This window comes from Paroedura picta, chromosome 12 (assembly GCF_049243985.1).
Source record: "Paroedura picta isolate Pp20150507F chromosome 12, Ppicta_v3.0, whole genome shotgun sequence".
Lineage (NCBI taxonomy): Eukaryota > Metazoa > Chordata > Lepidosauria > Squamata > Gekkonidae > Paroedura > Paroedura picta.
In genome coordinates, this window is record NC_135380.1 from 2,801,870 (window position 1) to 2,825,194 (window position 23,325).

Consider the following 23,325-nt stretch of genomic DNA (forward strand, 5'->3'; position numbering starts at 1 on the left):
CACTGAATAATTATTTACAGTGCAAATCCAAACACAATAAATGGACTTAGGAAGGCATTCTGCTTATGACTGCACTTTTTGTATCTGGCACAGTTTTTAAACACTTTCATAATGCTGTATAAATACAAACCCAAAATATGAATTTCGGCATGAGCTTCCCTGCCAATTAACATTTTCAAAAGAATATGAGCATGAACTGTCCCAAAACATCCAGGGACAATCTGTAATGAAATAAATGTTCTGTGCCATCAAATTCCTTTCTATTCTTAATCAGAGCAAGGAAGCCAGACTTGTGGCCTCTTTGTAGCCAGCAAAAGTACAGTCTTTATTTATTATTTATTAATTTGATTTGTATACCAACTCTCCCAGCAATAAACATTATAAAACTTCAATTAAAACAACAATTTAGAACATCTTACAATAAATCATTAATACCCAAAAAATACAACTAAAATAATGATAAAAATTTCTTCTAAGGAAAGTGATAAACCAACAGTCTGCTATCCATCTACAGGAGCTAAATGGATGTACCTGCAAAACACCTCTGCCCCTTCATGTAAAGAAATAAGGCGTAGCGGTGAAGGACTGAAAATGGTGTCTCTAAGTAGTCTTATTCAGTGCCCCCCATTTCTTTTAAGGGATTTCCCAGGGAGGCCCTCCACTCTATCAAGATATATATACTGAAGAGGTCTTTTAAAAATAACATAGATGCATTACTTTACTACCACACATTTTGGAATTATGAGTTTTGAAGCTTTACAAAAGTAACCTTGTTCCTGATTTTTTTTTTTGGGGGGGGGGGCGGGTTTGTGAGGCATACTTTGTGTGTTAACTGGTGGGGAATTTTCTTTCTTTCTTTCTTTCTTTCTTTCTTTCTTTCTTTCTTTCTTTCTTTCTTTCTTTCTTTCTTTCTTGTTATTTTTTGCTCTGCCTGGATGATTTAATGCGTTACTCCAGGCAGTTTGCTTTAAAAAAAAAACATCCTGGGGAGAAGGGAGGTGGGTGTGCGGGTGGGCACTGGAGGAGGAGATAGTGCTACTTCGGCTCCGCACATTTCCTTGCTGTGTGGCTTGCTGGTTGCTCTCATCCGCCTCTTCTGCACCTCACCCACGCAAAGATCAGTAAGAAAGCACAGTTTTATTGGAAACAAGTATTATTATTACTAATAATTTGATTTATAACCCGCTGCTCTTGAGATCGTCTAGCAACGAGTTACAATCAGATGATAAAACCCCCACAAAGTAAAAACTGAAACCATTAAAACCCCACAATTACCAAAATTTACCCAGCGGCAGAAAAGACCCTTACCCCCTCCCTTCCCATTCAACCCACCCAGCACCCACCCACCAGCACCTCAGGGAGGAATACTACATGGAACATAGATGTTATAGAGGTATATATATATATAAATATATGGGTATATCTATGGAGGGGCCACTCAATCACCTGCATTCTGGCCTCAACCAAAGACCTGGCCAGGTAGGTCTTGATAGATACTATGCATGGCAAAATAAGATCACTGTTAGAACTCTCTTGCTTCCTTTAAATTTTATTTTCATGTATGGAATCTGCAATTAGTCTAAAATAACACTCTGTGAAAGAATAATTAACTACATAGCAATAAAGACCAACCTTTGACAGGGTACTTAACTGATATTGAATTAGAAATGTATCATTGTATCTGGCAACGATCTAACTAGAGGGACACACTTTTAATTCTCAAAGACTTCAGTGTGTGATTTAGCATTTGTATACTTATCTTCTACAGAAACTTAAGCATGTTTGGCTAAATTACATGCACAACAGGAAAATGTTAGTCAAAACAATTCATTTTCTTGATAACTTCAACTGTCAAGCTCTGTCACTGTCAAGCTCTGTTCTTCACTTAAAATTCTGAGTTCAGCCAAATAATTATCTCTGTTGTTTTCCTCCAACCTGTTCTATGAGTAGCAGACAACAGAAAACAAATCCACAACCAAACCTTAAGATAATACCTTACAGAAGATAGACCTTAACATAAGAAACCAATTCCACACAGCCATTTTAAAATCTGTGTCATAATTACTATTTCATTATAACTTTTGACACTCTTTCATACTGAAGGTTTACAATCTTTTGACAAGAATTGGGATATATTCCAATAAAAAATATATAATTACAAGAATCAAGGTTAATAAAAGGCTGTTATAGAGGAACAGGTTTGCACATCAGATTTCAGGACATTTGCCAGGCAATCCATTTTCACTTTGCAGAGGACTTGCAATTGCTGCCAGCCTTTGCCTCAGACTCTCCTGTTTCAGCTTCAGGTGGTTTTCTACAGAAGCAGCTTCTTTCAAGATTCCTTCAAATTCCTCTACATAAGAAGCATCCATTGCTGCTCTCTCACTGTATTTACCCACCCCACCCCAAAAAGAAGGCTACAGTGAAAATGGGTATCTGAAATTCTGGTTGTATTTACAAACATTTCAACAATACTGAAGAGGTCTTTTAAAAATAACATTTATTTTTATCTATATTCATAGACCACCATTCTCGGCACAGCTGGATCATGGTGGTTTACATACATTAAGCAATATGCTTTCTTGAAGAAGAATGTAATATTCAAAAGAAATGTAGCTTATGGGATAAATAATTTTGCTGCTTATGTAGCACCCAGTGCAGAACCAATGTTTAAGGTCACTAGATTTTTTAAAAGTAGGTTCTCTGTTTTATTCTAAACCAACTGCATAAAAGTATGATGTTGCTCATTTCAATTATTACATTATCAATTAAAACTACTAACAGTGATAGAACTTATGAACACCCCCAGCATCAATTAGCTCCAATACCAAGGGTTCTCAGCTTTTTTTCTAGCCTGCAGGCACATTTGGAATTCTGACACACCATGATGTGTATAGCAACAAAATGACTCCTGCAGGAGGCCGAGCCAGCCACAAAATAGCTTAAATTCTGCATAATCAATCAAATCTCCAGTAGTCTGGTTAGAAGCCTTGTTGTGCAAAAGCCCTACCCAGCCCCACCCACTTTCTACAAACATTTGGCAGGTATCAGAAAAGGTGTCAGCAGGCATCATGGAGTCCACAGGCACCACTTTGGGTTTCCCTGTCCTACACAACTGAAGAATTCAGTTTCTGATTTATGTTGTCATAAATCTTCAATATAGCAGCACTGCAGCACTCTATGAATAGCTTACCTCTTCTGCGTTTTACATTGAATCCTATTGCTAGAATATTTATAAAATATCAGTTTATTTTACTTGCCTCAGCATATGGGCATATTTTGATATCAGGATACTGATTTCTTTGCTTGTATCTGTCAATATAAATATTCATTTTAATTAATAATGGATGTAAAGATTGATTTTAAATGAAATGTATGGATGGCTGATTTATTTTTCATACATCACCATTTAAAACCATCTCCAGGGCTTCAGATTTGTAAGCTAACTGGGAGCTTTCAGAAAGGGACAAATCTGTTTTTTCAAAAGGTAGATTTTCAGGTGTTTCATTCTGTTGAAAGAAGACATAACCAGGTAAATGTTGGAACAAATGAATAGGCCCTTATACAGTCCTTTGCTCTCCACTGATCCCCAGTACATAAAGGGATACCAGCCTCCAGGGATTCCCCAGAATTACAGCTCATCTCCAGACTTCAGAGACTTCCTTGTAGAAAATGGATGTTTTAGAAGGTGGACTCCCTGGCATATGTACTCCACTGAGGTCCCTGTCCTTCTCATACTACATCCTCAAACCTCCAGGAGTTTCCTAACCTGGATCTGGAAACTCTACCCTCTATTCTCCATCAGAGGGGACCTGGCAACCCTATGCACATGCCTGACAGGGATTTTAAAAAATAAAAACAGAACACCAAACACCATGCTATAGGTCTGATACGGAAACCCAAGTACTAGCCAGTGCTACAAATAACTCACCTCTATTTCCTTTTTACGCTTGTTTCTATTTTCATCAGACTTTTCAAGATTACTTGTCATTGTTAACTGACCAAAAAAAAATTGCAATATCACAACTGAGAAACCAGATTGCTTTTCTTGTTGTGGCACTGCAAGATAAAAAAACATACAAGAAACAGTGTAACTTCAAAATAAGATCACAGGTCTGTCCTTGCTTGTCAAAAAGTTTAAATAGTGAAAGACAGAGGAAGTGATAAGAATCAGTTGCCTAGTGAGAAGGAAAGAATTATCTTGAAACAGGACTATCTGTTGCTTCTATATATAAACCATGTACATGGCAGCAAGGATTATTCTGTTACCATTTCCTGGACTCAGCAATGAATTTTCACACATGCTAAATAATGCCGTTTCAGTCTATGTCAACAACCCTTTGCAAGTTGCAAGTGGACTGAAAATGCATCATTTGGGAGTGAAAGTGTTGTTGTGAAGATGAGAATGATGTCAGTAGGGTTGTCAGCTCTGGGTTGGGAAATACCTGCAGATTCTGGGGGTGGAGCCAGGAGGTGGGATTTGAGGGGGGCAGGAGACTCAGTGGAGTATAATACCATGGAGCTCACCCTCCAAAGCTGCCGTTTTCTCCAAGGGAACTGATCACTGTTGCCTGGAGATGAGCTATAATGCAAGGGGATCCCCAGGTCCCACCTGGAGGCTGGCATCCCCAGATGTAGGCTACTTTGGTCTCCACTAAGGAAGAAAGGTGGGGTATAAATGAATTAAATAATAAATGAAACAATTTCACGGTTTTAGCCTGTGTGCAGTAAGAGTAGTGTAGCTTCTATGAAAAATGATACGACTTCACAAAGCATCTGCTGTCCAGAAAGGATCCACAGGAAATAGTAAAACCAAACCCAAAGAGAATTAAGCATGGAGATTGCGAAGCCTCTGGATTCCAGGGGAAAGCCATGCTGGTCTGAAGCGGCAGAACACCTTCAGAGTCCAGTCAGGCCCCTTTAGGACCAAGGAAGTTTTATTCAAGCCATGGGCTTTCGTGAGCACGCTCCCTCCCTCAGAGCTGGCTCTTTTATAGGCCGCTTTTCTCTACCCCAAGGATTCTCAAAGCGGCTCGCAGTCGCCTTCCCTTTCCTCTTCCCTTTTCTCTCCTCCGATCCAAGACATGGCATGGGAGGGAGCATGCATGCACACGAAAACTCATCCCGTGAATAAAAAGTTGTTGGTCTCAAAACTTTCAGATATGCGTGTTTCCCCTTTCACCTAAGCGCTACTGCCTACAGACGTGCGCGTTTCTCCTTTGACCAGGACAGAAAGGAACACCCTTTCCCGCACCCGTCTCGTGTGAACGCGCCTTACACAGAGCGCGAGAGACGCTTTCCCGCCTTCCCCGCCCCTCCCCCAGTTCCCCTCACGGGCCCCTCCCCCACCTGCGCTCGCTCCGTCGGAGCCACGCCCAGTTCCCCTCAGGGGTCGCGAGCCGCCGCGCGGGAGAAAGGGCCGGGTGGGGGAGGGGGCGAGGGGGGGGCGAGAAAAGGGCGGGAAAAGGCGCGCGCAGAGTCGCTGGAAAGCGGCCGAGGGGGACGCCAGGCTGGTCGCGCCATAAATCAAAATAAAAAGATTTGCCACAGCAGGAGTCGGGGAAAGCGTGGCCTTCTTTTGATAAAACACACACAAACAGCACTAGGAGTCCCGGCAGCCAGTATTGGCGGGATGCCAACCGAAACAAACACAAGCGACGACAGGGTGGCCGATGAGTCTCCCGGGGGAGGAAATTCTAGATTTTTGCTGCCAAGAGGGAAAAGGCCCTTTCTCGGGGTGTCACTCATCTAGGTCAGAAGGCAGAGGCAAACAAAACAGGGATCCCAATCTACAGCCTGGTCATAGAATCCTAGAGTTGGAAGGGACCTCCTGGGGTCATCTAGTCCAACCCCCCGCACTACGCAGGACACTCATAACCTAACGGGTTGTGAGTGTCCTGCATATGCAGGGGGTTGGACTAGATGACCCAGGAGATCCCTCTCAACTTTAGGATTCTAACCCTATCGCTCATCCACTGTCACCTGCCACCCCCTCGAGCCTTCACAGAATCAGCCTCTCCATCAGATGGCTCTCCAGCCTCTGCTTACAAATCTCCACAGATGGAGAACCCACCACCTCCCGAGGAAGCCTGTTCCACTGAGAAACCGCTCTGTCAGGACATTGGTGTCATCGTTAAGAGTGTTGACTTCTAATTTGGCGAGCTGGATTTGATTCCCCACTCCCACATGCAGCCAGCTGCGTGATTTTGGGCTCCTCACTATCCTATTAGAGCTGTTCTCGCAGGGCAGTTCTCTCAAAGCTCTCTCAGCCCCACCTACCTCACAGGGTGCCTATGGTGGGGAGAGGAAGGGAAGGCTGTTATAAGGTGGTTTCGTTCCTTTTGGCTAATGAAAAGAGGGGCATAAAGCGAACAATTCTACATTATTTTATTGGAGAGATTCTCCCCCTGCCTTTTTATCTTGCTTTTGAGGCACATTTGGATCTCAACACAGCACATCTGGGAACACAAAATAATACAAATTGAATTAAAATGTGTTACAATTGTTCCATGGGAAGGAAAGCTAGATACAGGCATGAACAGAGGGGCCTGTCTGCTTCCCTGCCTCACAATGATGGCTTCATTTATTGCAGGTGTAAATTTGGGAGGGGAGGAAATGATGACAGTCAGGGAATCCAGAGTATCAATTTGAGTAATCCGTGGAGTTTGTGAGAGCTGCATAGTGTACAGCCACAGGCATCTGCCCTCCTTGATCACGCTCGGAGGGAGCGTGGGAGATCATGTGAATGCGACAAACGAAGAGCAAATGGAAGGAGACCAAAGATAAGGACTTTACAGCCATTTATGACTGAGGTTTGTCACTCACCCAGCGTAACTTGTCTTAAACCTAGAACTGTGGAAGAAAATATACAGATGGTCTATCCCAGCTGAAATATCTCTGTAAGTCAAGGGGGGAGATGAATCACAGGATTCTCACAAAAAACATTGCCCACTCTGCACATCAGCTTTGCTGGTCTGCCCAGCACAGACATTTCCTGGAAACAAAGAATGCTCAATTTCTTCAACTTCCTCTGCTGTATGAATTTCGGTTCCTTCTTGTCAGTGCCTGGGAAAAAAGACTTGGATTCCAGTAATGCTCCCACCCCTGTGAATTTACAGTCTTCAAGAGCTGTGTGCCAAATCACAGTGATGCAAAACATCTTACTTATTTGGACAGTGTAATCTGCTCAGCATAGCCAGCTCAGATCTAATGAGACGGTCTGAAGAACACTTTTCTTCTCACTGAACAGAATTGAGTTGGATCCTGACTAGGCTGATTTAGGATTTATTGCTTTAATCTGCTGCCTACCCCTGAGGCTCAGGGCAGTTTACACGAAACAGAGAATCATAGAGTTGGAAGGGACCTCATGGGTCATCCAGTCCAACCCCCTGCAGTATGCAGGACACTTACAACCCTATTGCTCATCCACTGTCACCTGCCACCCCCTTAAGCCTTCACAGGATAAGCCCCTCTGTCAGATGGCTCTCCAGCCTCTGTTTAAAAATCTTCAGAGATGGAGAACCCACTACCTCCCGAGGAAGCCTGTCCCACTGAGGAACCGCTCTGTCTGGAACTTCTTCTGGATGTCACAGGGGAACAGGAACAATATAGTGAAACTCAGTAACCATGTCAGATAACAACTAGCAAAATACAAGCAGCAAAAAATAAACTGTATAAAAGATCAAGACCTTATTAAAAGCTGCCCTATTCTAAGGGTACCCTAACAGGAAAAGCCAAAAGAAAGGGCTGTCAAGATGCAACCTGTAAGATTCCTGGGAGTTCATTTCAGCTCTTTATTGTGATCCCAGCTGCAAAGGTCCAAGAGGCAAAACTGAACTAGGATTCTATCTTTATTGCGCATGCACAGGAGAGCTTGCACCCAGAATGAGACTGGGTTGGTCTTCAAGGGTCCCCGGGCTCAAACTTTATGCCCTCTGCACATGCACAGGAGAGCTTGCACCCAGAATGAGACTGGGCTGGTCTTCAAGGGGACCCCGGGCTCAAACTTTATGCCCTCTGCACATGCACAGGAGAGCTTGGGCCCAGAATGAGACTGGGCTGGTCTTCAAGGGGACCCCGGGCTCAAACTTTATGCCCTCTGCACATGCACGGGAGAGCTTGCGCCCAGAATGAGACTGGGCTGGTCTTCAAGGGGACCCCGGGCTCAAACTTTATGCCCTCTGTACATGCACAGGAGAGCTTGCGCCCAGAATGAGAATGGGCTGGTCTTCAAGACGCGGCGTTTCCGGGCGTCGGCGTTTCTTCGGCTTGCCCGGCCCGGCAGCAGGAGCAGATGCGGGGGCGGCGGGGGGGGGGGGGCGGGGAGAGGCGCGCGCGATCCCCTGCCCTGGCACCGCCCCGGCCAGCCTCCGTCCCGCCGCCGGGCAGAATCTGGGCAGTCGCACGTGTGATCCCGGGCGGAGTGGATGGCTGCTGCAAGCAGGTAGGCTTCGCCCTCGGGTCTGCTGCGCTGCCGGAGCGCTGGATTTGGGACGGGGCTGGGGGGCGCGAGGGATGGATGGAGGAGAAGAAACGGCGCCTGCCGCCCCAAGCCTCGGGATGCCAGCCTCCAGGTGGGACCTGGGAGGCCCCCGAAATGACAGATCAGCTCCCCTGGATAAATTGGATGCGTCCGAGGGTGGGCTTTAGGGCATTCTACCCCACTGAGGTCCCTGTCCTGGCCAGGCTGCGTCCCCAAATCTCCCGACCTGGATCTGGCATCCCTTTTTTCCCATTCTCCTTTGGGGAGGCTGATCCAGCACTGAGCAGGGGGGTAGACTAGATGGCCTGCGTGGCCCCTTGCAACTGTAGGATCCTATCCTATCCAGCCTTCTGCAAGAAGGGACAGGAACAAGGCTGGTGGTGCCTCTTGTCAGGGCCTCCTTCTCCCAAGTCTGAGGCCAAGATTGTTGCTTTAGATTTGGGACCAAAGCAGAAAGAACACAGGCTGAAGCCAGGAGGCCCCTCCCTTCCAAGAAGGGGCTCAGGGAGACCCCCAAGTGTGAGAAAAGAGTCCAGGAGCACCTGAAAGGCAAACGGGTTGCAACAGTTTCCACCCCTGTGCTCCTGTCTTCCATGGGCATGCATGCCTGCATCCCTGCTCACTTCTTCACATACCCTGCAGGAGAAGAACAACCACGCCCCCCCCCCAAAAAAAAAAAATGCTGCTCCTGCCAGCTCAGAAGGAACGGATGCTGCTAACATTTCGAGGCTGTCCCAAGCCAGCCTGATTCTGACTAAGCATCCATTGATGTCGTCATGGGAGAAGAAGCCAAACAGCCAGGGCAGCAGAAAGTAGGGCGTAGTAACCCAGGGTGTTGTTGTTTTCCAGAAATAAATAAGTAGCTGTTTCCTCTTTCCCTTTCACGAAGCATGGCCTCGCAGCCGGTGAAGTGAGAGAGATGGGAGAGAGCACCACAATAAATAAGAAACGAGGGAAAGCAAAAACCTGCCTTTGGGGAATAAAAATGGGGTATAAGATGAAGCAAACAAACTGTATTGCAGACTACAGTGCAAGCCCAAGGGCCCCTTTCAGAGCAACCACACTTAATTCTGATTTTTAGTTGGAAGCTGCTTCAAGGAGGACCTTGGAGATATTTATTATATGGCAGAGTTACATGCAGGAAGCATCAAACAATAGAAAATATGTAGACAAGTAGGGACAGCGGTCATGCAGACAGACTGAATAAGTCCCCTCAACACTAATCTCAAAGTTTTCAATCCAGTCAGTCACAGTTGGGGAAAGTACAAAGAGCTCTGTCACATCTCCCTGGGAAGCACGACAGTCACACTCTGGTGACAGATGGAAAATAGTTTGACAAGCTGCTCCACAAACACATTTGGGACCTTTCATTCTGCCCCCATTTAAACAATAGGTCTGCACAACTGCTAAAGAGACGACATAGAACTATTCCCTGGAGAGGCTGTATAGAACTTTCTACATTAATTTATTAATGTTGTTGCATTCCAACGCTTGTGAGGAAATGCCCCTTGCCTGCAGGATCTTCCAAAAGGGACTTTCAACGTGTGCACTTGCTTGAGCTGAGCTTGCCTCATCAACCGATGATCGAGTAGGCCAGCAAAATGCCATTTCATGGGTAGACAGCCCTTGCACAAATGGCATGAGTCATCCACAGAGATGCCATATCTGACCTCCCTCTTATAGTTAAATTCTGAATCAGCTTCAGGAGCTGGTGCTGACTTTTAAAGCCATGCCTGGTCAGGGCCCAGCATACCTGAGGGACCACATGGCTGACTATGCCCCCCCAAAGGACAGTGAGATCATCCAGTGTGAACAAAGCAGTGATCCCTGGCCCAAAAGAAGTACATCTGGCGTCAGCCAGGGCCTTTTCACTGCAGGTGCCAACTCGATGGAATAAGCTCCTGGAAGAGCCAAGGGCCCTGACAGAACTGAGCCAGTTCTTCAGGGCCTATAGGATGGAGCTCTTCCACCAAACATTTGGATGGAGCAAATGAACATCAGGATGGCTTTAGTTAAACACCACCTGGCTCCCTCTATATTTATACTTCCCCCTCCCCAAAAAATATTTTACCTACATGATTGTTCTAAGGTGATGTTTTTAAATATTTTAACAATGTGATTTTATGTATTATATGTTTTTAAATGTAATAATGTTGGAAAACGCCCCAAGCCAGCATGCCAGGAGGGGGAGGGTACAAATTGAAGAATAAAATAGAATTAAATAGTACATGGACCTCCCAGTTCTAGGGACACCAAGTACCTGATCACGGAGTAGAGAAGCGTCCTGTAGGGATGCCAGCCTCCAGGTGTGACTTGGGCATCCCCCAGAATTCCAGCCATCTCCAGACTACAGAGATCAGCCCCCCCTGGAGGAAAGGATGCTTTGGGGGGTGGAATCTAGGCCACTATGCAGCATGGAGATCTCTGCTCTTAACAGTGCAGTGAGTCCAGGCGTGCCTGAATCTGGACGACCCGGAGACCGTGATGGGTTGGGTGCGGTTCGCCAGTGAAGTGGAATCTCCAGGAGTTCCCCAACTTGGATCTGGCAATCCTACCCCCCCTGCCAACCCCCTACCAGGGGGCAGGGGGTACCCAGCAACCTTATTGGGTACCTGGGTCCAAGACATTGTGTCATCTTTTGCTAACCCTTTCCTTTCTTTCTCTAGAGCAAACGAAAATGATGGCTGGATTCAGATGTTTCCGGTATGTCTTGAAGATGATGGGATGATCTCTTTCCAAGGTACATCTTGGCTAACTGACTAGGTTGGCTTTTGCGAATCAGGCCGCACACACACTTTTGGGCTGCGTTCAGTCCCTGCCACTCCCTTGGCCAGGGAACTGGTCCCTGGACATTTGGTGCTGGGGCTCAGGAATGTGAATACTTTCAGTAGCCCAAAGCAAATCTAGTGCATAACAATCTGGTGCAGCTGCCCCTAAGGTTAAGCCTGGGACCTTGTTGAGGAGTGTCCTCCTTTTCCCCCTCCCCTTGTCCCATGCTTCGTGGGCCATCCCTTCGTTTGATAGCTCTGTCCAGGCCTACATCAAGCCCATTGCTGGCAAGGTGACGGCTGGGCAGGGCCAATCCCATCTCACCTAGTTCTAAGGGTTTCGCTCTTTCCTGGTGGTCCCACGTCCAATGGGCTGCATCCTTCCTTTCCCACCTGGCAGCTGAGAGACAGACTCACCTAAGGCCCAGGACAGCACTGTGGATCTATGTCTGACCAAATCTCCCTGGGGTGTGAGCCCCTGAGGTCCAGGCCCCTGACTGTGTGTGAGACCAGGTCACGCTGCTGCACTGGGTACAATACGGGTGAGCCACATCCCAAACCAGGTTTTCCAGTTTGTGCCCATCCCTACTTGGTTCCAAATAGAATATCTAGAAAGCTTCTGCTGCTCAAGATTATATATCTAGGAGCTTCCAGGAAGGAAAGGGTGCTGTCCAGATGGGAAGGGAAGAGGGAAGTAGTTCTACCGCCTGAATGAAAGGAGCCCTGGCCAGTTGGTTTCTTATTTTGGAAACTTCATTTTAAGGTTTTTTTTGTTATTATTGCTGTTTGTTTGCTTTTAAAAAGTGAAAGTCCGCCTCTTCAGGAAGCCCCCCCCCCCCATTTCTGTTAGCAGCTCAATTCTTGTGTCACGATCTCTCTGCTTATTCCTAAACGAACAGGCGATGGAGCAGGCAGGAGGGATGTGGATCAAAGTGCAGGGGAAAGAGGGTTTGGTTGGTTTGCCATCTCACCACTTTCTCTTTTCTCTTCCCCGTTGCCCATCGCTTGGATGAAACAAAGATGACAGCGGTAAGCAACCCAGTCTGATAAAATAACAAAAAACAGTTTTAAAGTAATGGCGCCGCATCTTTGCCCACTGAGGTTTCTGCCCCTGAGTTCAGCCACGAAGGCCGTGCGGTTCTGTCTCACTCAGTGAAGCACCGTGCAGCACATTCAATTAAGTCACCGCTGCTCCTCACAGCCGCCATGATGTCGCCAGATGTAAAATATAGTCCCTTGGGGCAACAGAGACAGATCGATTTGCCAGTCCCAGTCACGGAGCAGGATGCCAGTCCTAGTCACTGAGTGTGAATGCAGCGAATAAAAATGAAAAGAAAATGTGTAAAGAATCCGTGAAAAGGTGCCAGAGGGCAGAAAAAAACATTCTTCCAGTCGAAATCAAAACAAACATGGAAAAGTGAGAATAATTTCAGCTCAGATCTGAGTCTGCATGGAGTTATCCTTATCTTGGCTAGCCCAGTTGCCATAAGCACACAAGGGATGGAGAACAGCGAGAGGCAGGATAGACAGAACCGCCACGATTTAGGCAGATCGTGAGAGGGCAAGAAGGGAAGTGCTAGTGTTTGGCACTCATGGCCAGCGTGGTTAGGAGCGACAGTCTCATCTGGGGAACCAGGTTTGATTCCCCATACTTCTGCTGGGTGACCTTGGGGCTGTTCTAACAGAGCAGTTCTGTTAGAGCTCTCTCAGCCCCACTGACCTCACAGACTGTGTTGTGGGGAGATAAAGAGGAAGGTCTTTGTGACTCACTTTGGGACCTTCGGGTATACAAAAACCAGCTCTTCTCTTGTTTCCCTTTTTCTTCTTATATGCCCAGGGCAATGCTGATTGCCACTTTGGGGCCAGGAAGAAATTTCCCACCAGGCCAGATTGGCTAGATATCCTGTTTTTTTTTCTCTTTCTCTGGGTCACTGGAGGAGCAGAGTGAGGTAACTGAGTTTCCTGCATTGTTCCAGCTCTATGGTATTGAAGAGTAAACTTTCATGAGAAAAAAAGTTTATCCTTCAACTCGAAGTGAGATGCAAGAGCTAGGAAATGACTGGGCTTCAAAGCAGTGACTTTTGAATGTTTGTGTGCTCACTTGGGGGTAGGGATGGCACAGTTACCTCCTGGAAGAACAACTTAGATATATTGATCTTCTTTCTAATGCACTGCTTTATACCTCTTTCAAAGGCCTAGAATCCGACAGCTGGAAAAGATCTAAAAAATGCTCAGAGCTGCAGATCTTCCGAAACATTGAGAATTACATCCTCATCGTGAAGCTAGAAAGTCCAGAAAAACAGAAGGCAGCATTTGAGTATATGACAATACAGGACAGGAATGACGGTACAGTAATTGTTCACAGCTCCCTGAAGTTACCCAGGAATTCTGCCTGTGGCTCAGTGGAAAAGGATCTGGTTGGCACGCAGAAGGTTCCCGGTTCAATCCCCAGCATCTCCAGTTAACAGGACCAGGCAGCAGGTGGTGTGAAAGCCCTCTGCCTGTGACCTTGGAGTGCGCCCGCCGGTCTGAGCAGACAAGACTGATTTTGAGGCCCAAAGAGTCTGATTCAGCAAAAGGCAGCTTTATGCGTCTCTGTGTGTGTGTCTCTCTCAATCTCATACCCCCAGTTCTCCAAATTAACAAGGTTAACATTGACCTGGTACTAAGAGACAGGGCAAGAGAAAACTGTTAATTAGCAGGGGTTCTATTTTAGGAGAAACATTGTAAGTGTCATGGCAGACCAGTAATTAAATAAGCTTCCAAGGGAATTGCCAAATACTTGTCAGTTTTTGGAACGCATTCTGCTTGGGAAGACAGGACTGAACTAGTCATTCCATAGAGCAAGGGAGGCCAAACTGTGGCTCTCCAGATGACTGTGGATTACAATGACCATGAGCCCCTGGCAGCATGCTGCGGTTTGGCCACCCCGGCCATAAAGTCTTCTACAACTCTAGTAGCCAGATAACTTTCAATCCTCGGCACAAATCAGGATGCATTTTCAAATTGCTTCATATACACTGAAGATAGCTATTGGCATAAGGCCTGAACATTTATTTATTTATTTATTTATATACCACCCTCCCTGGAGGCTCATGAATACCTGTCTAGGTTTCTAGACCTCTAGATCTACTTGAATTAAAGCTGACCCTCCAGACAAAAGAGATCGTCCCTTGGAGAAAATGGCTGCTTTGGGGGTGGACTCTTGCATTGTATTGGGCTGAGGTCCCCCCTCTCCTGGCTCCACCCCCAAATCTTCAGGAATACTTCAAGCCAGAGTTGGCAACCCTACTTATGACAGCAGCTTCCTTGATGCCACTGGACAGATTGGGCCTCATGGGCTGGAACTGGAAGTAGGCTCTCTAAACCGAGAAAGGGGAGCCCGTGTAGGTCGTGGTCTCTGTGTTCTATCAGTTACCACTAAATGCTTTTCACACCTAAACCTGGCTGCTTGTCCTTCATCCCTAGAGTCTGGAATCAGGTTCACCATCCAAAGCTACAAAGACACGGTGCCCAGGTGTGAGTCCGTGGCCTTGATCGTGAGCAAGGACAACAAGACCTATTGCTTGCGTACAGTGAAACAAGCAAACGGAGAAATGCAGGTGATGTTTCAGGTAAATGGCTGCTCTTTCAGCATCATTTAGGACCTTTCCTTTAATAGGGGTTTTCCTCAACTTTTTAACCATTGAGAACTCCCTGAAACATTCTTCAGGCTTCTTGAAACTGCAGAAGTGGCACGATCGTGCAGAATAGGGTTGGGAAGCAGAGGTGCGTACATGCCCCCCTGGGGCCCCTCCCCTTCCCACCCCCTCCAGGCCCATCATTGGCCATTTGGGGAGTCCATCACCCAATAAATGTTTTAAATATATATATATTTTAAAAAAATAATTAACTCCTTCCCACTTGGGAAACCTTTCCAGGGCCATTGAGAAACCCCTGGTTTTCACAAAACCCTGGTTGGGAAAGTCTGCTCTAATGAAACCCTCAGCAAGTAATGGAAGTGCCTTCTTGACCATACTTGCCAATTTGATGGCATGTACCTGTTTTAATACTAAAGACAAAGCTGCCCCGTATGCAGTTCTAACTGCCCACCTGCTCAGAGTTTACCTGCCTCTTCCAGCTTTTCAGAAAAGCCCAATTCCATGGCTAAATAGCTGAGAGCCTGTCCACAAGAGTTGGCCATTTGGACCTGGGGTAGCCAAGACATTTTTGGCACCTGAAGGCAAATAAAAGCCTGTCTTATGTCCCCTCATAAAAGCACAGTGATTTCCTTACTAATGCTTGGTTATCACCTACATTTTTAATATATGGATATAGGGACTGTATATAAGAACCTGAATCTGCTCTTCTAGACAGTAAGCGGACAGGGGCAGATGTTTATCCCTCCTCTTCTGTCTCTTTGGGCCGCTTTCAGAAATGCAGAGGTTGACCATGTGTGGTGTTGTGGTTAAGAGCAGCCGCCTCTAATCTGGAGATTCTGGTTCAATTCCTCACTTCCGCCAGCAACTGGCTGGCTGACCAGGGGCCATCCCCAGTTCTCCCAGAGCTCTCTCAGCCACACCTACCTCACAGGGTGTCTGTTGTGGGGAGAGGAAGGGAAGGCCACTTGGAGGCTAAGCCATTTCAAGGCTCCTTCAAATGGGGTACAAAAAAATCAGCTCTTCTTTTTCTTCTCCGTTTCAGGAAAGAAACATTCCAGAGCGTATTTCAGGAGAACGTAGTGAGTTCATCTTCTTCAAAATACCATTTTCGGAAGGCGATGACAAATACTTCAAATTTGAGACCACGCTGGAACAGGGCTGCTTCCTTGCCTTTGAGAGAAGCGAGAACAGCCACACCAGGCGGCTGATCATGAAGAGAGTCCAAAACAAAGACGAGGTAGACGAAACCACCAAGTTCTCCCATTCCTCCGAGTAGCACTTTCAAATTCAGTCATACCCCTCTTTGGTCAGTGTTTGAAGGAGGGGATTTAAAAACAGTACAAGACTGATAAGTAATCTTGGTTTGGTTTGGTTTTTTAATAAAGATCAGAAATTGTGTTTGTTTTTTTTTAACTTGATTAAAAGTTGTGAAGGTAAACGTCTGTGTAAAGATGAATTCAGGTGGGTTGCTATGTTGGTCTGAAGCAGCAGAAGAAAAGTTTGAGTCCAGGGGCAACTTGAAGACCCACAGGATTTTATTCTGGGTATAAGCTTTAGTGTGCACCCACACTTCCTCAGATACATTGAAATGGTAGTCATAATATAGGTGGATAATGAATTAGCACACAGTCTAATGACATTATTTTAACAGATTCCAGGACCAAACAGGAAATGCCGGCTTAGTTTATAGGTTTACCATTTTTGGGGGTTCATTTGGCGGGGATGGGGGGGGAGATGAGACATAGTGAAGGAAATAAATATGTCAAGATAGGAAATTAATGGACATTCCTCAATTAAAGATACATCTGCCCAACTATGTGATCTGGAAAATGCCTCACTGCCTGAAAGACACATGACTGTTATGCAAATAGTAAAGGAATAAAACCACAAGAACACCAAAGAAAATACAATGTTGAGTAATAACTGAACTAATAACCTCAAAGTAGAATTTGCCCTTTTAATTACCTCTTTTAAAAAGGCAAAGAACTTTCATGTATGAGAATATGATCACCTTACATTACTTTGCAACACTGGCAGCAGAGGACAGGACCTGCAGTGCGGGGAAGTGTATATGCAGGGAGGCCAGCAAACAGCAGATGTAATCAAGCCTCACCCAGGAGCTTGGACAGCTATGTCTCGCCATCCTGCCAAACAGAATAAGGCCCTGCAGGGCTCTGATCTCGTTAGGCAAAATGTGCCACCAGCCTGGGGCCAAGGGAACACAGCCCTGGTTGAGGCCAGCCTTCTTTCTTTAGGGCGAGGGATCCTTAATAGAATCAGAGTTGGAAGGAATCCCCGGGGTCATCTAGTCTAACCCCCTGCAGAATGCAGGGAGTTCACAACCTTTGATTTTGGTCACTTGACTGTAATACTCTCGGTGGGGGGAATGAGTTAGTGCTTGGCTGCCATGGCCCTTTCTTACATGCTCAGGGTAATCCTAATCACTACTCTTGGGTCGGGATGGAATTTCCCTCCAGGCCAGGCTGGTCCAGGTTTCTTACCTTCCTCTGGACATAGAGCAGGAGTCATCTGGGGAGCAGAGGGGGGGGTAACTATGAATTTCCTGCATTGTGCAGGGGCTGGACTAGATGACCCTCATGGACCCCTTCAGATCTTATGTTTCCACAGAGACTGAGAATTGAACTCTATACATGCTCCGCAATAGCCTCCACACAGATCATCAAGCTGCAATCTGCAACATAAGCCAACGGCAGGACTTAAAAAGTGGGAAGACATTTGAAATCTCAATAATGGGAGTCGATGCAAATGATTCATCCTCCCAACTTACTCAGAATGAGAGAAAGCACTTCCTGAGGCAACCCATTCCTGCACTTTCCCATGACTCATGCAAAGCCAGCCTGCAGCCTCACCCTCAGGAGCCAAACTTTCATCGCTGCAGACGGGAAGTCAAAAGATTCATAATAGAACATTTCGTAAGAAGACCAAAATATTAACCCGAACATAATTTAAACCACCGTTACGAAACAAGAACTTTCATTTCGGTAAAAAGACGGAAGAGTCTGGGACTTTTCAGTTTAGAAACAAGACAACTGGGGTTGGGAGAGCATACTATGGAGGTTTATAAAATTATGCATGGGGTGGAGAGAGTAGAGAAATCGGTCTCCCTCGCCCCAAAGACTTGAACTTGAGGGCATCCAGGGAGTGATTATAATATGGCATTCGCTACCAAATGATGTCATGATCGTCACAGAAATAAGCCACTTTAAAAGGGGATTAGATTCAAGAGATGGTCCGTGGATACAAGTCATGGTGGCCGAAAGGAAACTCCACATTCAGGGGCACTAAACCTTTCGATCCCAGAGCCAGGAGGCCACTTCAGGGGGACAACAGGGGAAGGCCTTAGCCTCTGTGTCCCGTTGCTGGACCTCCAGAGGACCTGCCTGGCTACTGTGAGATACAGGATACTACACTGAATGGACCACTGGGCTGATCCTCTTCTGACGTTCTTAAAAAGCAGCTACTGAGCAACTTGCAAACAATGGGCTTTCTACTTTAAAAGACTTGCAGAATTTTTTGTGGGGGGGGGAGGTGCAAATCAAAGCAATCCCTCTGACTAGGGTTGCCAGCTCTGAGTTGGAAAATATCTGGAGATTTGGGGGGGGGCATCTGGTGGAGTCTGGGGAGGCAAGCGCACCTTGCACTTGGGAAATATGCAGCACATTGGATCCCCTGGAATGTTGTTTGATCTGGTTGCTGACGCAGAAGCCACCAGAAACAACTGTAAATCATCATGCATTCTCTCAAAACAAGTGAAAACAACAATCCAAAACACAAGGCACTGAATTCTACCTCTGAGGTAGGTGGGGCTGAGAGAGCCCTGAGATAGCTGCGTTGTAAGTTAAAGGACAATGTCAGCTCAACGGATCAACTGGAAGGCTTATTCTACCAAATCAAACTCAGAGACCTCTTATAATATTAATATCAGGTGTGTGTGGGGGGGGTGCACAGATAATTGTAGCAGGGCTTAGATTCCAAAGTTGTTGCAGGAGCTCCTCATCTATCTGCCCAGCTTCCAGCTGCAGCTCTCTGCCTTGGCAATCTACCTTAGCCAATTAAGCAATGCCAGCTATGTGCTGGAAAGGAGTTCCAGTCTAAAAGGCACCACATCATGTTGCTGACTGCAGAAGACTGAGAGGCTGGGGACAGCCTATATTGATTTGAGGCTGGGAGGCCTAAGTTGTGGACACAATCAGTGACCTGCTCCTTCTGCTGATGCCCTTGGACTGCCCGAAGGAACCCTTGACTCACTGGACTGAGTTAAGACATAGAAGAAGAAGAGTTGGTTCTTGGCTCAAAGCGGCTTACAGTCGCCTTCCCATTCCTCTCCCCACAACAGACATAGATTGCATTCTGTCTGCTCCTTGGCATTGTTTTTGAAATACTGATTCTCTCTGCCTCCCTGGCAGCTCATCTGTGTTTTCTTCCAGCAGAGAGCTTAAACCTGAGGCCAACACAGGAGACAAAGGAAGCAGCTGGCTTCCTTCCCTTGCCTGGGGGAGGTGGAGGGTGGGAAGAGGCTGATGGAGCAACTTACCAGAAGTAGGGCCTCTCAGAGAAGCTAGCATCTCTTCTACCTGTCAGGATTAGTCCCTGTTCTCTGCCATGAATTATGTTCAGTGAACCTGTCTGACTCCATCTTGTTTGTTGCATACATGCTTTGTCCTTGTAACCCATGTATGCACACAGTTCCCAAAACCCCTTGTAGTTGTCCCCTTTGATTTCTCTGCTTTGATCCCTGCCTTTTCACACTGCATATTCTCCCCCTTACTGTGAAACATTGTCGCAAGGATCCTGCAGTTCCTGTAAACAGCTTATCAGCTAGCCTGTGGCGCCGGCTCGACCAAGGCCGCACTAATTTCAACACTTCTGGCAGGAATCTGGGATGGCACTTGGGAGAGGGGCCTCCCCCCCTCCCATGGGAACGCTCAAGTTCTGGGCGGGAGAAAAGTATTGATAAGTGCCTGCTGTTCTTGTATCAGACAGACTTGATCTAACTTCCATTAAAGCTTTCTTTATATAGAAGTTTTGTTGTGAGTTTTGTCAGCGTTTGACACTACCCAACAAGCAGCAGGAGGAAGAGGCCAGAAAAGCCCCATAATTGGCGCTCTTTCCCTGTTGGCAGCACACTCCAAGGGAGGGCCAATCAGGTAGGGAGCGCCAGTTTGAAGTAATTGACCCTCATTGGCAAATTGCAATTTAAACTTATGGCCCTCATTGGAAGAGTGCTCTCTCTCTCCCTATTGGCACCACATCCCCAGGGAGAACAAATTAGGTAGGGAGTGAGTTGTCTGCATGCAATTTGAGCTGACTGATCCTCATTGGGAGAGTGCAATTTAATTGATGGGCCCTCATTAGCAGAATGCTCTCTCCCAATTAGTGGCACATTCCCAGGGAGGGCCAATCAAGTAGAGAGTGAGTTGGTTGCACAAAATTTCAACTTTGCGATGTTTAGTGATAGTGATTTCATTTGTACCCTGCCTTTCTCTCCACTGGAGACTCACAAGCCTTACATCAGTCTCCTCTCCTCTTGTTTTCTCTTGACAACCACCATGCTGGGAAGTGGCTCGGATGAGAGACTGGGACTGGCCCAAGATAACCCAGCATCCTTCCAAGGCAAAGAGGGAATTCAAGCCTGGATCTTCCAGCTCAAAGTCTGACACCCTAACCTCTACACCACACCATCTCCCTTGAAGACGTCAAAACAAAAATGTATTTCTCAAACCAACGCTAGTGGGTTGTGTAAATTCTTTATTATACACAGTTTATAAACAAGCAAACAAAAAAAAGAAAAGGCTTCCCTTTTGCACAGCAACCGTTCTGGGCCCAGTTGAAGCCCAGCGCAACGGGCCGTGTACATAATTCACTAATGGCAACTTCAGGACTGAAACACGAGACTGACAAAATGAAGACCAGCAATGCTGCACCAGCTGAAACTGGGCAGGGAAAGGCAAACTGCAGTGAGCAGCAGCCCACCCATCCCCAATTCTAACCCATTTCAGGCCTAATTCTTTTCCTGGTGAGAGCCCCCCCCCCCATTACTTGAGCACCTTCCAGCTGTTTAGCCACATCTAGAAGCCACCCCCCCCTTGGGTATGTGAGGCAGAGAGCTCTGCGGCTCTTTCTCCCTTATTCAACGATGAAGCTGAGGCAGCGGTGGACAATCGTTGTGTTTTGCCAGGCGGATGTTGCGTCTCAAAGTCTCCACAGCATGGCCACGGCTTTGCAGATGCCCACGTCGTGGTAGTTGAAGTAACAGAGGCCGGCAAAGGTGACGGTGGACAGCAGGTAGAGGCCGGCACTGGCTAGCTTAAAGGACGTCTCTCCGTGGACGTAGTCAGTGACAACCTGGCCGAGGCCCCTGCGGTGGGGAGCAGAAGACAGGGAGCAAGATGAAAACGGCAACTGCAGAAACCTTCCAGGGCAGCCCTGCCCCTCTGCCTCATCTTTTCAAGGCCAACTGCCAAAGGCACTCCAGACTAAGCCAAATATTGACCAACGTTTGTGGTTTCCACACTGCTCACAAAGGTGCAGGAAGATTACACAGAAGAATTTCTTTTCCTTGCTACAAAGGAAATCCTTTTCGTTTTCTACATTCCGGGCAATTATTGTACCTTCCCTCTTCTGAGAATGCTGCCAGGGATTGTGTGGAGGTCCGATGGGGGAGAAATGCCACACAGAAAACTTTCCTTTTGAGGGTAGATTTCATCTCCAGAGGGGGAAGAAAAGGATGGAGGAGGGGCCAGACTGCAGGAAATCAATCCTGTCAGGGCTCTCTCAGCCCAGCCTGCCTCACAGGGTGTCTGTTGTGGGGAGAGGAAAGGGAAGGCGATTGGATGCTGCTTTGAGACTCCCTTGGGCAGTGGAAAGTGGGGTATAAAAACAACTCTCCTACTAGCCCACTTGTGGGCCTCTTTGGGGTGGGAAAACAGAACCACAAAGGATGCTGGGGGTCAGGGTGACTTGCTAGCCAAAGGTACCTAGTTGACAGAAGAAAGATTAAACGCAAATCAGAGCATATATCTATACACACACATCACAGAATCACAGAGTTGGGAGGGGCCATAGAAGCCCTCTTTTCCAGCCCCCTGCTCAGCACAGGATCAGCCTCAGGCCTCCCTGACAAGGGGTTTTCCAGCCCTTGCTTGAAGGCTGCCAGGGAGGGGGAGCTAATTTCACTTCTCTTACTGTAGATTTAGCGGGTAGCTGTCCTTTTTTTAGAGCTACCCCAGGTCAGTTATGCCTGGGAGAGGAGGTCTCATTGTGTGACTGGAACAGGAATTCGGGGGGGGGATCATCTGGGCATGGAATTAGGGTCACTGTGAGCAGGCAGGTAGTTGTGGGTGTCCTGCATACTGCAGGGGGTTGGACTAGATGATCCTGGAGGCCCTTCCAACTTTATGATTCTATGGTGCCACTGAAGTCAAGCACATTTGTTCCCTTCGCTGGAAGAAAACACCTTTGCCAATTGAAGCTAGATGCGGGAACATCTGAGCCCAGGGCCACTTCAGTCATCCAGCTTCAAGTCCCAACCTTGAGAAAAGGTCCAAAGAATATAAGAACACCAGACATGTCATCAACCTTCTCCAGAGCCCTTGCAGAAATGAAGAAAGCAATTCACGGGCTGTGCCCTGCATTCATGGTCTTTTAGAACAGAATCCATTCGCAATACTTGAACTTGTGGCAGTTGCATCAGTGTGAAAAGCGAAAAAGCAACCTGCCTCAGAGATCTGCTCAGTCTGCCATTTATGAGTCTCTGAATCTGGGGTTCAGCATTTTATTTTTGGTTTCTAAACTAGATATATTTTTTCACTATTATTGTAAGCCACCTTGAACTACAAGGAAAAGTAGGATCAAGAGGAGTAGTTGTGTTAGTCCATCTTTAGTAAGAGAAAAGAGCATGACTAATACAATTTGTGGCAGGGGGAGGAGCTTTTGGGGGTCTGCACTGACTCACAAGGGCTCCTTCCCTGCCACAAATTTTGTGAAAGGAAAAGCAGGACAAATGTTTTAATAAATGACCACATCTCCATAACGTGGGCAACTTCTGCTGGTCACAGGGAGGACCAAGACGTCGCAGAAGGTGCCGATATGTCAGACTCAGACTACTGAAGCTGTGCTGAATTACTTCTGGCCTCTGAAACTTCTGTTTTCCAGGCTTACTGTCATAAGGACCAGAAAGCTTCTTTTTTAAAAGGCTGATTTTCAGGCTGTTTAATTCACAGCCCAACATTAAGGGTTGTGTTTGGCTGGTACTAAATACGAGAGTGCAGAGCTACGAGGCTCCTGTACATTGTCTGAATTGAGGCAGGTGGTTACTGGGAAGAAGGCCTTTCTAGGGATGGCCCCTGCCTCCTTTGTGGGAGATGATCTGCTGAAGCCATTCTACGGCCAACTTGTCTGTAAAATGTCATAT

At 46.7% G+C, this 23,325-nt stretch overlaps 3 protein-coding genes across 7 annotated transcripts in view; 1 reads left to right on the forward strand and 2 right to left on the reverse strand.

The window, feature by feature from the left end:
- LOC143821745 (carotenoid-cleaving dioxygenase, mitochondrial-like) overlaps positions 1 to 23,325 on the reverse strand; it is a 45,815-nt gene that overhangs the window by 16,901 nt on the left and 5,589 nt on the right. Inside the window, exon 4 of one of the 2 annotated variants that reach the window (XM_077306085.1) lies at positions 20,644 to 21,270. The exons of the other annotated variant lie outside the window; for it this stretch is intronic. Within the exon in view, the coding sequence (XP_077162200.1) occupies positions 21,105 to 21,270 (166 nt within the window). The 3' untranslated portion in view covers positions 20,644 to 21,104. Of the gene's footprint in view, positions 1 to 20,643; positions 21,271 to 23,325 lie in introns of those variants that run through there. 2 annotated transcript variants of the gene reach the window in all.
- On the reverse strand, positions 1,534 to 6,904 carry TEX12 (testis expressed 12). 3 transcript variants are annotated; one of them, XM_077305551.1, is made up of 5 exons: positions 6,826 to 6,904; positions 3,932 to 4,059; positions 3,407 to 3,509; positions 3,261 to 3,312; positions 1,534 to 2,385 (listed from the first exon to the last, which is right to left on the reverse strand). In XM_077305551.1, the coding sequence occupies exons 2-5, from the start codon at positions 3,989 to 3,991 to the stop codon at positions 2,208 to 2,210; spliced, it is 393 nt and encodes a 130-aa protein (XP_077161666.1). In that variant the 5' UTR covers positions 3,992 to 4,059; positions 6,826 to 6,904; the 3' UTR covers positions 1,534 to 2,207. The 3 variants fall into 3 exon arrangements, with proteins under 3 accessions (XP_077161666.1, XP_077161665.1, XP_077161664.1); XM_077305550.1 differs by lacking the exon at positions 6,826 to 6,904 and adding an exon at positions 5,350 to 5,396; XM_077305549.1 differs by lacking the exon at positions 6,826 to 6,904 and adding an exon at positions 5,183 to 5,297.
- On the forward strand, positions 8,288 to 16,289 carry LOC143821747 (interleukin-18-like). 2 transcript variants are annotated; one of them, XM_077306087.1, is made up of 6 exons: positions 8,288 to 8,443; positions 11,149 to 11,222; positions 12,271 to 12,279; positions 13,444 to 13,596; positions 14,719 to 14,864; positions 15,934 to 16,289. In XM_077306087.1, exons 1-6 carry the CDS (start codon positions 8,427 to 8,429, stop codon positions 16,165 to 16,167), a joined length of 633 nt encoding a protein of 210 aa, XP_077162202.1. In that variant the 5' UTR covers positions 8,288 to 8,426; the 3' UTR covers positions 16,168 to 16,289. The 2 variants fall into 2 exon arrangements, with proteins under 2 accessions (XP_077162202.1, XP_077162203.1); XM_077306088.1 differs by lacking the exon at positions 12,271 to 12,279.